Source organism: Oncorhynchus tshawytscha, linkage group LG08 (assembly GCF_018296145.1).
Source record: "Oncorhynchus tshawytscha isolate Ot180627B linkage group LG08, Otsh_v2.0, whole genome shotgun sequence".
Taxonomy (NCBI): Eukaryota; Metazoa; Chordata; class Actinopteri; order Salmoniformes; family Salmonidae; genus Oncorhynchus; species Oncorhynchus tshawytscha.
The window spans coordinates 27,065,269-27,082,277 of NC_056436.1; the positions used below are offsets into that span (position 1 = coordinate 27,065,269).

At 42.1% G+C, this 17,009-nt stretch overlaps 1 protein-coding gene across 1 annotated transcript; it reads right to left on the reverse strand.

Annotated features, from left to right (window-relative positions):
• Window positions 1–1,688: 1,688 nt before the first annotated feature.
• kif15 (kinesin family member 15) lies at window positions 1,689–16,985 on the reverse strand. Its single transcript, XM_024430226.2, has 35 exons — window positions 16,435–16,985; window positions 16,170–16,212; window positions 15,742–15,928; window positions 15,544–15,620; window positions 15,423–15,460; window positions 15,229–15,326; window positions 14,956–15,135; window positions 14,607–14,816; window positions 14,314–14,439; window positions 14,095–14,217; window positions 13,809–13,953; window positions 13,566–13,654; window positions 8,689–8,898; window positions 8,381–8,558; window positions 8,027–8,168; window positions 7,695–7,836; window positions 7,303–7,488; window positions 7,077–7,205; window positions 6,654–6,759; window positions 6,220–6,385; window positions 5,917–6,067; window positions 5,682–5,767; window positions 5,503–5,581; window positions 5,214–5,300; window positions 5,024–5,128; window positions 4,795–4,917; window positions 4,535–4,681; window positions 4,291–4,386; window positions 4,024–4,188; window positions 3,800–3,903; window positions 3,627–3,693; window positions 3,474–3,511; window positions 3,223–3,355; window positions 2,740–2,871; window positions 1,689–2,592 (listed from the first exon to the last, which is right to left on the reverse strand). Exons 1-35 carry the CDS (start codon window positions 16,451–16,453, stop codon window positions 2,545–2,547), a joined length of 4,155 nt encoding a protein of 1,384 aa, XP_024285994.1. The 5' UTR covers window positions 16,454–16,985; the 3' UTR covers window positions 1,689–2,544.
• Between the last annotated feature and the right edge of the window lie 24 nt (window positions 16,986–17,009).

A 17,009-nucleotide genomic window follows, 5' to 3' on the forward strand; every position in this document is an offset into this window, starting at 1 on the left:
TGCACTTCACAAAATAGATGGCATCATGAAGCAGGCAAAGTATGTGGATATATTGAAGCAACATCTCAAGACATCAGTTAAAGCTTGGTCGCAAATGGGTCTTCCAAATGGACAATGACCCCAAGCGTACTTCCAAAGTTGTGGCAAATTGGCTTAATAAGGACAACAAAGTCAAGGTATTGGAGTGGCCATCACAAAGCCCTGACCTCAATCCTATAGAAAATTTGTGGGCAGAACTGAAAAAGCGTGTGTGAGCAAGGAGGCCTACAAACCTGACTGAGTTACACCAGCTCTGTCAGGAGGAATGGGCCAAAATTCACCCAATTTATGGCTTAAGGCTACCCAAAACTTTTACCCAAGTTAAACAATTTAAAGGCAATGTAAACTTCTGACCCACTGGGAATGTGATGAAAGAAATAAAAGCTGAAATAATTATTTCTACTATTATTCTGACATTTCACATTCTTAAAATAAAGTGGTGATCCTAACTGACCTAAAACAGGGAATCTTTACTCAGATTAAATGTCAGGAATTGTGAAAAACTGAGTTTAAATGTATTTAGCTAAAGTGCATGTACATTTCCAACTTCAACTGTACATTGATTCTTGAAGAATATAATTTGCCTCATGATCTTAGTTCAACTGTCCCACTCCATGAGAACCCCAAATATAAGCTAGTTTTACCTCAGTTAGTAAACATTGTTTACATTTCAACACTGTATAGCCTCATAACATGGTTAAAACAAAAAAGTTTATATCATGGATGGTCAGTCCTTGCACCCATAGCTGTCTATTAATCTGAGAGTGGTTATATTTCTCCAGGCCTGTCCCTCAGCTTTTTACCAAAACAGGTGGGGTGGTCGTTTTGTTTCATCTGTGGATTTGCCCTTTAAACAGCTGCATATTATCAAGATATCAGCGTCACCCACAAAAAGGTAAACAATAGGCCTATGGCAAATGTAGCATATGGCATTCATTTTTCAATGTAAATAGCACTTTTCATTAGTGCTCAAAGCATGCCACTCATGTTTCAACTCAAATCAATGAGCCCAATCAGTCCTCTATGACAACATAATCATAAACAGTAGGGCTGGCTAATAAGTCCTTAGTTTTGGAGTCATTCTCAGGTAAAACAATGACTAATCTATACATCCATATTTCCAAGTCCTATTCTTGAAGATCAAGGGGTTTAATATTTATTGGAATGAGTGGAATTCTGAAAGACTTTCGTTATTAATGTAAAGATAATGTAATTGTATAGTAGAAAGTGATGGGTTAGAAGAAGCCAATATAACCAACCCATAAAGTAAAATCCATATGGCCAGCTATGTAATCTAACATTGATTTATCCTGCAATAGGTAACATACATTTGTCTTCTAATGAATCATAAAAAAGGGGAACTAATCTAAAAGTAATTTAACTTTTACCCAATTTGACATAATGGATTACATTTCGAAATTAACCTACCCAACCTTGGTACATCTACCCTCAGTCCAGGTTGAATTTGATTCTCCCTGACTATCTAGCTTTCATTTCGGATATTGAGGATTATAATTCCTTCAGTTTCGATTTAGTTCAAGTCATTTCAGAAGTATATGGAGTTTGTCCCTCACCCCCACAGCCTGTATGTTTGACACCTCTGATATACTGTAATGTGTTCCTAATGCAAACCACAAGAAACGTAAATATACACTTTGATGTCTTTATTCATCTCATTAACACATATTACAAAGAGTAGAAATGGTAGAAAGAAGCAGTACACAGTTTAGCATAAAGTAACAGGAAATTATTTGCACCCTGTCCAAAGACATGATCCTGTCACTTATTCTAAAGCCATAGATGAGACTAATAGAAAAAGTCAAACAAGACACACATTGTTCCAACAGACAAGATAATGGTAACAAAAACTAAATCGCAAATTCACCCGTATTACTTATTATTCTACTACAGAGAACATCCATTTACAGTTTTGAAATATATTTACTCCAGCAGTTCAGTTGTTAAACAATGGGACTACCCTATTGTGGCATCTCTGGTAGCCACTGTGGTAAACAGTAGGGCTGGGCGATAAAGACCAAAATGTATATCAAAAGAATTACAATACAAAGGATGATATCGTACAAACGAGTGTAAGATATAAATGCAGATGACGCTGTGGCATGGCCTCCATTTAAACGTGGCCTAGGGGGCTACACTGGCTGCAGGTGAGAACAAGTAGCCCATGTTTTAACCTGCAGAGGTATAGTGGAAATATCATGGGATACTAAGATCCAATGAGATGCATACCTACCGCAATTATACATATTGCAGTAAAAATAAACAATGTATTGGCCAGCCCAGCCTTAAAAATAGGAGTAAATTCATATAGAAATATTAAAATACATTTGAGAGAATCCGTTTTTGAAACAGGTAATGTCATGTTTATCCTATGTGATGATACAATAGCATGGTTATCAGCCAACTCGAAATGGGAAAAGGTTGTTTGGGGGACATGTTCGCAGGCAACAAGAAATGTTGAGTGGCCAATGAGAATCTCGCCATGCTTCATGCATTTTCTCGCACACTCATTTCCGATCTGAGTTTTTCATTTTCCTTTAAAAAAAAAATCAAATACAAAAATTGAGTTAATTATAGTCTATTAATGCAGTGAAATGGCCCCTCAGTATTTCACTGCTGAGGCCAAGTTTCTTGATGGTACACCATGCAGGCATGTGATGAAATGTTAAATATGATTATTACCTCTTGAAGTTTGGTATTCTCCTTTTTTAGCTTAACCAGGTACTCAATCCTCTGCTTATGGTTCTTATGGCCCACAAGCTTGCCGTTCTCCTCAGACAAGTGGTCAACCTGCTTCCGAAGAACCTCCACTTCCTGTAGGGGACAGTCGGGCAGATACAGACATTTCCCACCTTCACACTAAAACAATGTCCATATATTAACTAGATTCAGTACAGAAGGACCCTCCTAAAACTAAATCATGGACTAGGACAGCTCCTGATATCATTGCTGTCTGGAGGAGCATGGAGATCGATGTCTCCCATAAAATGATCCAGCCTGTCAACTAGTGAAAGTTGCTATTTTCTGCATTCCATATAAATTACATGTATTTATTTGTATAAGAATTTGATCTTAATTGACCTGCCTGCTCAAATAAAATAAATACTGGTGTCGATTCAAAATTACAATAACCAGAACCCCTTCAGACCCTGATGCCGTTCTCACCTGAAGCAGTCTCTCCTTGTCGTGCTCCTTAGTGCTCAGCTCTCTGAGCTCCAGGCAGCGATTCCTCAGCTCATTAGTCAGCTCCTGGACACAGATGTGAGACTGGGCCAGTAGGGATTCCTGACTCTGCAGTCTAATCAAAACCAGAAACAAACAAAAACAGATGTCAAACTTTAACAAATGCATATTAGAGAAAGTATATTTGCATACACATAACATACTTTGTTCTCTCACACATTCTATTTGCATACCTTTCCCGAGCTTCAGTGAGCCTCTGTATTACTGTGCTCTGAAAATGAAAGGAATGAGGCAATATGAAAAACCACCTTCTGCAAACAATGGCATTTTCTGTTTACAAAAACTAAAATTCAGGTGAACAGGAGAGTTGAGTGATTGATACACACCTTTTCACGCCTCTCCTCCTGCAGCTCCCTCAAGACATTCTGATGAATGGCCTCATTTAAAACTTCACTGTCAATTAATATATATCCATCAGACACTTGACAAATCAACTGTCTGATAACACTTGGGTTGCAAAAATTAATTGGTGAAAATAAGAGATTTTGAACGGACGAACCAATTTGTGTTTTCATTCTGAGCCAGTTGGTTCTGCTTGGTGTAGAACTGGTCAAGAAGAACTTGGATCTCCAGTCGCATAATTTCCTTCTCATTCAGCTGACCCTGTGGGAAATCAACACAGACTTGTTAGATGCCATATGTGTTATATCAATGTGTTAATAAGTGTCTCAAGATTGGATGTTTAGCATTCATCATGACATCCCGTAAACAAAAAAAACCCACCTTGAGCCTCTGGATCTCCTCGTTCTTGGCGGCTCTTTCCGAGTTGAGCTCAGTGAGGAGCACTTCCATAGTCAACATGGAGGAGCGTCGGTTCTCCAGCTCCCTCTCCTGGCACTCCAGCACCTGGCTCAGATCAGTGTTGAAGCTCCGGGGGGTGTGAGGTGTCTGAGAAATCAATAAGATTAGCTAACCCTCTCTTGATCAGACAGAGTTCCTTCCTGGTACTGCATACAGGAGGGCAAACCATCAGAAACAAGTATCCGTTACCTGTGGCAGCACTTTAGGGGTGACGGATGACTGTGGAATACGATTGGCACTCTCGCCTCGGACAGTCCTCTCAACCGCTTCTTGCTGTTGTTTTAACTGGTGAAAAGCAGGCAGGGAAATCCCATGAGTAAAGTAGAGATTAAATCAATTTTGTCTGGTCTCAATTCTACCATTTTCCATGCTACTGTAGCCCTTGATTCATTTTCAGTGGCTCTTTGTATATGTATAGAAATAGGTCTGTTACCTTCTCCTGGAGAGTTTGGATGATAGCCTCCTTCTGAGCAGTCTGATCCTGTGAAGCTTGGAGAAGACCTGCCTGCTCATCTAACACCTTGGTGAGTCGCTCCACCTCCTCAGTGGCATAGACCACCTCCTCCTGAAGCACCTCTACCTGAGGACAAACATCCATCCAGACATCGTCATAATGATGGATTTCAGGCACATGTTATCGTACCAAAGCTCAAGAGGCCATATTGTTAATTTAAAATTAACTCCAAGTCTTACCTCTATCAGATTAGAAGCTACCTTCCTTTCTGCTGCTTCTCTCAGGTTCAGGAGCTCTGCTTGCATCCTGTTGTTGTGTTCCTTGATCTCCTCTCTCTCAGAGCAAGCAGCACTGTACTTAGCCTGTCAGAACAAAACAGGCCAAAACTAAGACACAGTAAGAATTGAGAAGAATACAAGTTAAACATGATAATACATTAAAAGATAAACAAATTACTTGAGTCAGTACCGTGAGGTCTTTGACATCTCCAGACAGCATGGCGAGGCACTGATCTTTTTCGCCCAGCTCACTGCGGAGGTCCCTGGTCTGGTTTATCAGCTCCAGTACAAACTCCTGTCAAACACAAGAGACATCATATCCATGCTATAATCCAAAATAATGATAATTAATGGCAGGTCATTTAAGTGAGCAGACTTACTTTGTCTTGTGCAATCTTTTGCTCAAGACTGGTTATGGTCCCATTGGCAGCTGTCAGATTTTGTTCAAGGCTTTCCATATTAGAAGCCTTTCAAAGTAAAATACAAACGGAGAGGGTCAATTACAGTTGATTGGAGATTAAGATTCAATATGGCAAAGAGTGTTCAACTAAGCTAAAACATACTGTTGATAGCAATTTCTAAGAAAAAAAATTGAAAACTTCTACTTAACTCTAGGGCACTATAATACCCAACCATGTAAACACGAAACACTAACGATGAAAAACAGACCTGTTGTTGGCTTTGTGTAGTCAGGTCAGACACTTGCTTTCTTAGCACTGCATTCTGCTCCATTGTCTGAACAAGCTTTCTGGGGAGAAACAAATGAAATATGTCAACATTACATTTCAAATGCACTTCAAGGAGGTCTCATCATCCACAAATCGAAAACAATCCTTTATACAACTCACTCTAAAGTGCTCTCTTTATCCTCTTTCAACTGGGAGGTCAGATTACTGGTGTGTTCTCTTTCAGACTGCAGAGCGTTTGTCAATTCCTACAATGCAAGCAACATATTCATCAAGAAAAAGTAATCACACAAAACCCTCAAACGTTTAACTCTAATTTAATACAAATGAGAGACATGTTCTGAATGTCCTTAACAGATAAGCAGTGCTTGGTTGATTTAAACAGAGGCTGACTGACCGTGATTTGGGCCTGCTGAGCTGTGACCTCCTGACGTTTCTCCTCTAGCTGCTGCCTGGACTGGTCTGCATCAAACTTGGCCTCTGCCTGGAGCTGGTCAAAGGCATCCTGCAGGGACCGCTGCTGCTCTAGGAGCTGCTCCCACTCCCGCCTGGGGGAGAGAGGGAAAACATGTGAGGGGGAGGAGATGGAGAGTCTGCTAACTACTATGGTGACATTGAGTTCGCAGGGTTTCCATCAAACGGAGGAAATCTCATCCGACACACACGAAACAACAAGACAGCTGTAGCCATGCATACATACTGGACTTCTTGGAGCTGTAGCTGAGTGCTGATCAGGCTGCTAGAGAGGTGTGACGTCTCTTTCTGCTGTTCACTCTGGCCCTCACACAGCTCCTTCTTCACAGCAGCCAGCTCCCTATCAGAGGACTGCAGCACCAGGCGCAGGTCATGCACCTCGCTCTTCAGAACTACAAAAGAGAATGGATCGTTTTGATAGCCATATAATACCCAGGAAAAAGACAAACCCTCCTGTCCTCCGACTCAATTATTGGTACATTATGGTTTTAACAGTGGGTGCCTGGGTGGTGAAGTAGGGGTTTCTTTAGTCTAACACTAGTAACACAATTAAGTATTACAGTTCTGGCCATAGTGGATGCATACAGTCTTCGACTACTATCGCCAGAGAACCCTGGGTAACTCAGTATAAACTTGGTAAAGTGTGTGATTGGTTATTACCCTCCCTGGTCCTTCTCTCTGCCTGTAGGTTCTGCTCCAGGTTGCTAATAGTCTCCTGCAGGCTCAGCTGTTCTCGGTTCCAGCCACTTCGCTCAGTGGAGAGCAGCTGGACATGCACATAAAGAATTCATTACCATAGCGTCATAGTCATTACCTGTAAACCAATACAGCTCAAGAGATGACTTTATCATCAAGACAGGGCTTGAATATCACATGGAATGAAACACCTCAGGCAATGTATTCAGCTTTATCTGTACATAGTTATGCAAGTTTCAAGTTGAATTAAATCAAAATGTACAGGATACACATGGTATATACCATCCAACGAAATTCTTATTTGCAGGTTCCTTCGACAATGCAACAATAAGAAATAATAAAAGATAAGAATACTAACATAACCAGACCATGACAGAAGTTCCCTACCTCATCCTTGCAGCTGAACTCCTCCATCATCCCAGTCACCTGCTCCTCCAGCTTGACAATCTGCTGCAGCAGCTTCCTGCTCTTCAGCTCCTCCTGGTCCAGCAGAGTCTGCATCTGACTAGCTTGCTCCTGCCAAGCAAAAGGGAAATAGATTTGTAGATTCCACCAAGAGAATGAGAAGTATAACGTTATCTGTTTTATAAGTGATGAGGCCCGCGTGCTGTACCTGGACCTGTTGCAGCTCCTCAGTCAGCGCCTCACAGGCCATCTCAGTCATAGCTGGTGGAGGCTGCTCACTCTGGATGTCATCCAAGTCTTCATCTCCTCTCCCGTTCACGTTCAGGTGGTCGGGGCTGGAGAGTGGCACCAGGCGGGTCCGCAGGTTGTAGGCCTTGGTGGGGGTGGTGAGAATCTGGAGAACAAAACAGTCACATAAAATTAGCATGAGAAATAAAGTATTAAGTCATTAATAGGCTATCTTCGTAGAATTAAACCAAGGTTGAGCAAAGTCCTGGATCTAGAGGTACCCCAACCCGTGACCCTCGATAGTAGCTCAGGCACAGCCCTCGGGGGGCATTGAGCCATCGGCGAGCTGCTAAATAAAGCAAATACCCTCACCTTGATAGTTTCAAAGTGGATCTTGTTCAGCTGAGAAACTTCCAGTTTCTTGTGAGCCTTTGTGGCCTCCAGAATGTTCTCCAGGTGCTTGTTGGACTTATCCAGGTACCTCGTCTCTGATTCCAACTCTGACATCTGTTTCCTGGAACATAAGGAACAATCCTTAAACCTCTGAAGCACAATATGGGCCTATAACAAAAAACATGGTGCCAATAAACTTCAAGTTCCAAGAGCTAATTACAATTAAATGCAACAATTTGTTTTTGTCCATGAAGTCAAGGGTTCATACTGAATATCATGACAGCATGCATGTCTCTAGAGAGCCTCCTTACTTGGTGAGTTCCTTATACTCTTCGAAGGCTTGGATGGTGGCTGTGAGTTCCGTCTGTTTCTGGAGAAACTGGGCCTTAAGCCTCTCCATGGATATGGCAGAAATGTTTTCTGCAGTTACCGGAGTGGAGTAAGACAGCTGAGCTGTGGAGAAATGTCAAATTCAGTTGACTGAATACCCTTGCATGCTTTGATGAATTACATCACTAATATAATCACAACAAGAATAATAAGCATAATACAAACATTACTACAAGCATACTTGATAAGCATAATTCAACATTTACAGCGCTACAATGCAGTACTTTCACAATGATGTGCAGTCCCTTCATTACTTGTGCATCTCCTGTGCTTACCTCCAGCAGACCACTCAGTCTCCAGAGCCCTCTGGAATTCCTCCTCTAGCTCTGCAGCAGCTTGGCCTGCAGCCTCTTTAGCTCTCCTCACAGACTCAAGAGAGCGGAGCTGCCGGTTCTCCTCCCGGAGGCTGTAGTTCTCTGCTGCATACCGGGTCATCTTTGGGTGATGCGCAATCTGTAGGACAGAGGGAATGAGAAGTAGCCACAAATGCCAAATTCAATCAAATTAAGGAGTTGTACATGTGGTTGTTCATTTTCTGAAGTGTTTTGTGAAAGTGCGAGTTGAACGGGGTAACATATTGTACCTGGTCTCGAAGGATCTTGATCTCGTCCTTGAGCTGGTCGACGAGGGCTTGGCTCTGTGGGTCAGACAGTAATCCCTGGCCACCCTTTAGGCTCTTCTCCAGGCGAGAGATGTGTTCCTCTCTAAACTTGAGAATCATGCGGTTGGAGTGAATGAACTTCTCTTTCTGGGACCAGGCCTCCTCAAGCTGAGCCACCTTCTGGAGCAGCATCTAAGGAGGGGAGGATGTACAGTATGTCTATTAACTACCATCCCTCTCTAACAAACAATATTCAGACTAGAGGTTGACCTATTAAAATCGGCATGGCCGATTAATTAGGGCCGATTTCAAGTCAAAACAATCAGTAATCGGCATTTTTGGACACCAATTATGGCCGATTACATTGCAATCCACGAGGAAACTGCGTGGTAGGCTGACCACCTGTTACACGAGTGTCAAAAGGAACTTGTGGCTGCAAGGAGCCAAGGTAAGTTGCTAGCTAACATTAAACTTATCTTATAAAAAACAAACAATCTTAACATAATCACTAGTTAACGACACATGGTCGTTAATATATTACTAGGTTAACGAGCTTGTCCTGCTTTGCAGAAAATAAATGCGGGGCCTGTTAATTTATTATCGAATCACAGCATACTTCAACGTCGCCAAACGGATTTAACAAAAAGCGCATTGCCGAAAAAAGCACAACCATAAACATCAATGCCTTTCTCAAAATCAATACAGAGAAGTATATTTTTTAAAACCTGCATATTTAGTTCAAATAAATTAATGTTAGCAGGCAATATTAACTAGGGAAATTGTGTCACTTCTCTTGCATTCAGTGCAAGCAGTGTCAGGGTATATGCAACAGTTTGGGCTGCCTGGCTCGTTGCAAACTAATTTGCCAGAATTTTACGTAATTATGACATAACATTGACGGTTGTGCAATGTAGCAGCAATATTTAGACTTAGGGTTGCCACCCGTTCGATAAAATACAGAACGGTTCCGTATTTCACTGAAAGAATAAAAGTTTTGTTTTCGAAATGATAATTTATTGGTTTGACCATGACCAAAGGCTCATATTTCTGTGTGATTATTAGATTATAATGAAGTATATGATTTGATATTTGACAAAACAGTCTGACTGAGCGGTGGTAGGCAGCAGCACACTTGTAAGCATTCATTCAAACACCACTTTACTGCATTTTCCAGCAGCTCTTAGCAATGCTTGAAGCACAGCGCTGTTTATGACTTCAAGCCTATCAACTCCTGAGATTAGGCTGGCAATAGTAAAGTGCCTATTAGAACATGCAAAGGTATATGATATGCAAATGGTATAGAGAGAAATCGTTGACTCCTCATAATTTCTATAATAACTACAACTTAAAACTTCTTAATTCGGAAAATTGAAGAACTGGGAATATTAAACCACCAGAGCTTCATATGTTATCATGTTCTGAGCAAGGAACTTAAACGTTAGCTTTTTTTACATGGCACATATTGCACTTTTACTTTCTTCTCCAACACTGTGTTTTTGCATTATTTAAACCAAATTGAACATGTTTCATTATTTGAGACTAAATAGATTTTATTGATGTATTATATTAAGTTAAAATAAGTGTTCTTTCAGTATTGTTGTAAATGTCATACACACACACAAAGTCAGAAGTTTACATGCATTTAGGTTGGAGTCATTAGAAGTCGTTTTTCAACCACTCCACAAACTTCTTGTTAACAAACTATAGTTTTGGCAAGTCGGTTAGGACATCTGTGTGCATGACACAAGTAATTTTTCCAACAATTGTTTACAGACAGATTTCACTTATAATTCACTGTATCACAATTCTAGTGGGTCAGAAGTATAAATACACTAAGTTGACTGTGCCTTTAAACAGCTTGAAAAATTCCAGAAAATGATGTCATGGCTTTTGATAGGCTAATTGACATCTGAGTCAATTGAAGGTGTATCTGTGGAAGTATTTCAAGGCCTACCTTCAAACTCAGTGCCTCTTTGCTTGACATCATGGGAAAATCGAAAGAAATCAGCGAAGACCTCAGAAAAACAATTGTAGACCTCCACAAATCTGGTTCATGCTTGGGAGCAATTTCCAAACGCCTGAACGTACCACATTCATCTGTACAAACAATAATAAGCAAGTATAAACACCATGTGACCACGCAGCCGTCATACCGCTCAGGAAGGAGACGCGTTCTGTCTCCTAGAGATGAACATACTTTGGTGTCAAAGTGCAAATCAATCCCAGAACAACAGCAAAGGACCTTGAAGATGCTCGAGGAAACAGGTACAGAAGTATATATATCCACAGTAAAACTGGTCCTATATCGACATAACCTGCAAGGCAACTCAGCAAGGAAGAAGCCACTGCTCCAAAACCAACATCTCAAGACATCAGTCAAGAAGTTAAAGCTTGGTCGCAAATGGGTCTTCCAAATGGACAATGACCCCAAGCATACTTCCAAAGTTATGGCTTAAGGAGAATAAAGTCAAGGTATTAGAGTGGCCATCACAAAGCTCCGACGCTTGTCTTATGTGGCAGGGCTTGCAAACTATTAGAGACTACAAAGGGAAGCACAGCCGGGAGCTGCCCAGTGACGAGCCTACCAGACGAACTAAATCACTTCTATGCTTGCTTCGAGGTAAGCAACACTGATGCTCTCATGCATGCCTAAGCTGTTCCAGACGACTGTGATTATGCTCTCCGTAGCCGACGTGAGTAAGACCTTTAAACAGGTCATCATACACAAGGCTGCGGGGCCAGACGGATTACCAGGACGTGTGCTCCGGGCATGTGCTGACCAACTGGCAGGTGTCTTCACTGACATTTTCAACATGTCCCTGATTGAGTCTGTAATACCAACATGTTTCAAGCAGACCACCATAGTCCCTGTGCCCAAGAACACAAAGGCAACCTGCCTAAATGACTACAGACCCGTAGCACTCACGGCCGTAGCCATGAAGTGCTTTGAAAGGTTGGTAATGGCTCACAACACCATTATCCCAAAAACCCTAGACCCACTCCAATTTGCATACCGCCCAAACAGATCCACAGATGATGCAATCTATTGCACTCCACACTGCTCTTCCCAACTGGACAAAAGGAACACTTATGTGAGATTGCTATTCATTGACTACAGATCAGCGGTCAACACCATAGTACCCACAAAGCTCATCACTAAGCTAAGGATCCTGGGACTAAACACCTCCCTCTGCAACCGGATCCTGGACTTCCTGACGGGCCGCCCCCAGGTGGTGAGGGTAGGTAGCAACACATCTGCCAAGCTGATCCTCAACACTGGAGCTCCCCAGGGGTGCGTGCTAAGTCCCCTCCTGTACTCCCTGTTCACCCACGACTGCATGGCCAAGCACGACTCCAACACCATCATTAAGTTTGCAGACGACACAACAGTGGTAGGCCTGATCACCGACGAGGAGACAGCCTATAGGGAGGTCAGAGACCTGGCCGGGTGGTGCCAGAATAACAACCTATCCCTCAACGTAACCAAGACTAAGGAGATGATTGTGCAGTACAGGAGGAGGACCGAGCACGCCCACATTCTCATTGAAGGGGCTGTCGTGGAGCAGGTTGAGAGCTTCAAGTGCCTTGGTGTCCACATCAACAAACTAGAATGGTCCAAACACACCAAGACAGTCGTGAAGAAGGCATGGCAAAGCCTATTCCCCCTCAGGAAACTAAAAAGATTTGGCATGGGCCCCGAGACCCTCAAAAGGTTCTACAGCATCCTGACTGGTTGCATCACTGCCTGGTACGGCAATTGCTCGGTCTCTGACCGCAAGGCACTACAGAGGGTAGTGCGTACGGCCCAGTACATCACTGGGGCTAAGCTGCCTGCCATCCAGAACCTCTACACCAGGCCCCCCAACCCCTCTTTTTACGCTGATGCTACTCTGTTATATATTCACAGTCACTTTAACTATACATTTAACTATACATTCATGTACATACGACCTCAATTGGGCATGACTAATGGGTGTCTGAGAACAACCAGTGCTCCTGCACATTGGCTAACCGGGCTATCTGCATTGTGTCCCGCCACCCACCAACCTCTCTTTTACGCTACAGCTACTCTGTTCATCATATATGCAGTCACTTTAACCATATCTACATGTACATACTACCTCAATCAGCTTGACTAACAGGTGTCTGTATGTAGCCTCGCTACTGTTTATAGCCTGTCTTTTTACTGTTGTTTTATTTCTTTACCTACCTATTGTTCACCTAATACCTTTTTTGCACTATTGGTTAGAGCCTGTAAGTAAGCATTTCACTAAGGTGTTGTATTCGGCACACTTGACAAATAAACTTTGATTTGACCTCAATCCTATAGAAAATTTGTGGCCAGAACTGAAAAAGCATGTGCGAGTGAGGAGGCCTACAAACCTGACTCCGTTACACCAGCTCTGTCAGGAGGAATGTGCCAAAATTCACCCAACTTATTGTAGGAAGCTTGTGGAAGGCTACCCAAAACGTTTGACCCAAGTTAAACAATTGAAAGGCAATGCTACCAAATGAGTGTATGTAAACTTCTGACCCACTGGGAATGTGATGAAAGAAATAAAAAAGGTGAATCACTACTATTATTCAGACATTTTACATGATTAAAATAAAGTGGTGATCCTAACTGACCTAAGACAGGGAATTATTACTCTGATTAAAATGTCTGGAATTGTGAAAAACTGAGTTTAAATGCTTTTGGCCAAGGTGTGTGTGTGTATATATACACACACACACACACACACACACACGGCTTTTTTTTGGTCCTCCAATAATGGCATTGAAAAATCATAATTGGTCAACCTCTAATTCAGACATAACATTGACTTATGTCATCTGTTTCAAAGTACAGAAAGCTATACCTGCTTGTCGTTTTCACACTTTTTCCACAGACGCACAGCTTCTAAAAACTGTGTCTTGTATGAGGCATCAAGACTGCCTTCAGTGAGGTCTGGGGAGATGAATGTGTAAAAACAATAACACTTTCCAGAATGAATGTTACAGGGGAAAATTGACAGTATACACACACATGTAAGAATCAACTAGTGAGCCAGTGTAACAAAGCCTAGGTCAGATGTTTAGGGGAACCTGAATTGTAACCTTACCAATGGGAATCTGGGGCCCTCCTGGGGCCATGTCTCCCCCACTGTGTGTCTGGGCAAAGAGAGCCTGAGCTAGCTGCTCCTTCAGCTTTTTCACCTCAGTCTGAAGCTGCCTCACATTCCCCTGCGTGTCTTCGTTGATCATGGCCTGAAAGCACCAGAAATCACAAGGAGATGCTCACTAAACTATATATAAACTATACACATTACAATCAGTAGCACTTTATATGGAGAAAACTTTTTGCCTATTCAATTACTGATTGTGATAAAATAAACTTTTCATACTAACCTTGTTTTTGATCAACTTGGCTCTCTGGGCAAACTGTAAGGTGGATAGAGTTTCCCCAAAGCACTTAGAGCCTGGGTGCACATTGGCTATAATGTAGGTCTTAGCATTTCCTCCAAGAGAGTCCTGCAGAAAAAGGTTCTGTTAGCACACATCAGGAACATCAAGAAAGCAAGAGCTTTGTTTTTGTATTAAATCGATTTAGACACAAGTGCCTTTTACCCGAAGCAAGAAGGTGAGTTTGGAGTCCCTGTAGCAGATATGCCGGCTCTTCCCATTAGACACATCCACCAGCGCCATGATCACCTGACCCAGGCACATGAGGGAGCGGTTGATGCTGCTGGCCTCCTGGAAGAGGATAGGGGGTATATGTCAGGAGTGATAACAATATAACAAATGAGTGTACACAGCACACAATAACACATACAAGTTGGAATGTAGCCCTCTAAAGGCTTTGTTGTGTGCAGTGTTGTGAATGTTTGTTCAGTCAACGGACAGTAGTCCTGGAGCGTCACCTTGAGTCTGGAACCCTCTGTGTGTGTGTCTCTCTGCCTCTCCGACCCTGCCAGGTCCACCAAGTTCAGCTGGGATGTGCGAATGTTCACCACCTCCTTAGCAGTCTCCTTGGACTCCAGAGTCATGGTGAAGACTGCATGGGACCGTGAGGACTCTCTGTTCATGGAGGTAGAGGCCACGCGCCGATTACGCCAGCCCATCGACAGCACCTGAGAGGAAGCGGGATAAGTTCAACGCAAACAGCTCAATGTCAGTCAAATCAATCTTCCACAATAAATTAAAGTATGCTATGACCAAAGCATTGTATAAAGCAAGTCATTGAATCAATCACATTTAATTATTTACTACCTGGTAAGCTTCAGCAGCTGAAGTGACAAACTTCTCTACAGCCCCTTCCACAAACACCCCCTTCTTGATGTTCTCTCTGAGGAACAGGCTGGCTGAGGCGCTGTCCAGCAGGTCATAGATCTGCTCGTTGTAGATCTCAATGAAGGAGCATTTGCACAGGAAGCTTTTGGCATTCTCAGACTGTCAGGAAAAACAATGCATATTAAATCCTCAATCAGAGAAAAAAACAGATAAACAACAAAATCACTTCAATGTCAGTTACTTTCTGCTCACCCTTTCTACCTCCCTGTTGATGAGGAAAAACAGGTACTCAAAACTTCGAGGGATAACTCCCCGTTGGTCATCAGTAAAGTTGTCGAAATCAGACGGACCTAGGGAAAGAACACACACAACATTTAGTACAGAGGCACTGCAAAGAAATGAAGGTGTCTGTGCAACAAAACAAAATAATTCAATGCAGCACTCACCAAGCATTGTGAATGTTTTTCCAGAGCCAGTTTGTCCGCTGTAATAGGAAAACATCTGTGAGATATTACAGCACTTAATAAAACAAGAATGAACTGTAAAACAATAAGAAAAACCACTCACTAGGCAAAAATGGTGCCATTGTATCCATTAATACATGACTCAACAATGTTCTTTGCCACACTGGAGAATACAGAATCCTGTTACAGAGAGGAGACGGAAGAAAAATTCAGTTGGTATGTTTTGAGCCTCTATCTACTGATGTGTGAATTACTCCAGGTTACAGCAACAGTTAACTATAATCTATCCACCAACACTGACCTGAGTGATGTCCATGTCAGCAACATGGTCATAGGTGAATGTCCGTGGCTCCGGCTTGGAGTGTAGGCGAATGGTGTTGGGAGAGGTGACTGTGAGACAGAGGCCTTGGTCTCCATCAGTGGTCAGGCCAGTCCCCTGGGTCAGAGGTCTCACCCGAACAAACACTTTGATCGAGTCACTATCACCACTACATTACAGAACACGAACATTCAAGGGTTAATACACTTTACCAACAGACTGGGTGCCAGTTTCTGCTCCCTTGCAAACTTCTTATGGAATTGCCGTGACAAACAAGAGGTACTGGCAGTATAAATTGCCAAATGAGGCAGGGCAACACGTGTGTCAGTATGTGTATAGTGAGTATGTATTATTAAATTGAAGACAATAGCCAGCTCTTGCGAGAAATAAGCATTATTAAGCCACATTACCTGTGGGTTATTTGTTGATGCTGCATTGAGCAATCGACAGATTCTGGTAACAGAGAGGAGACATACAGTTAGCTAGTTAGTCAAGGAACTAGAGACACTGTTTAAATAGAAACAAGCTTATTAATATGTCTAAGCTTCATACAGCAAATGCATGCTAGGTAACGTTAGCTCGCGAATAATATTAACGGAAGTAGCTAGGTAGCCAACAAACGCCAAAATATTTTTTTTTAAATCACTTGCAAATATGAATGTTAAGGTGACGTACCCTTTCCCTTCGTATTCATGTTGAATATTTTCAGACAAGTAGCTTTGCTACTAGCAAACCATTCACAATAACTAATGTCAAAACTCCGCGATGGTGTGTTAGCTACAGCTACTAAAATCCATCTTCGAATTTGGCGGGTATATACTCGACCATCGACTGCTCGTGCCTTTTTCAATCATTTTATGGAATCAGTCAATTGTTTATCGCCGTCAGCTGGACGAAGTCTGATTTACATCAACCTCTTTTTTTAAAGCATCGAGAAACCGAGCTACAAATTATACACCAGATAATGTGATACCAAAGATGTTCTCATTGTGCTATCTGTGGTGATACTATATAGCCAAAGATTTGTGGTATCCATTACTGGGCGTTACAGGTTTGCCTACAGAAAAGGTTACCATATATTTTCAACTAATCTGGTATATAATTATCTCCCTCTCCCAAAGCAGAAGCTGCATATATCATTTTCCATTACTGAACAGACAGTTATCATAAATGCTATTTTAATCAAATGTATACTCTCCTATAATAAAATGTGGACTCTTTTTCGGTCGCGACCAGCACTTCACTTTGAT

What these genes read in the sequence shown, in the direction of transcription:
- kif15 (XM_024430226.2), bottom strand. An exon ending in CATCAACAAATAACCCACAG is followed by an intron (nt 15,929 to 16,169) that starts GTAATGTGGCTT and finishes TCTGTAATGTAG; the next exon opens with TGGTGATAGTGACTCGATCA. An exon ending in AATGGCACCATTTTTGCCTA is followed by an intron (nt 15,461 to 15,543) that starts GTGAGTGGTTTT and finishes TTCCTATTACAG; the next exon opens with CGGACAAACTGGCTCTGGAA.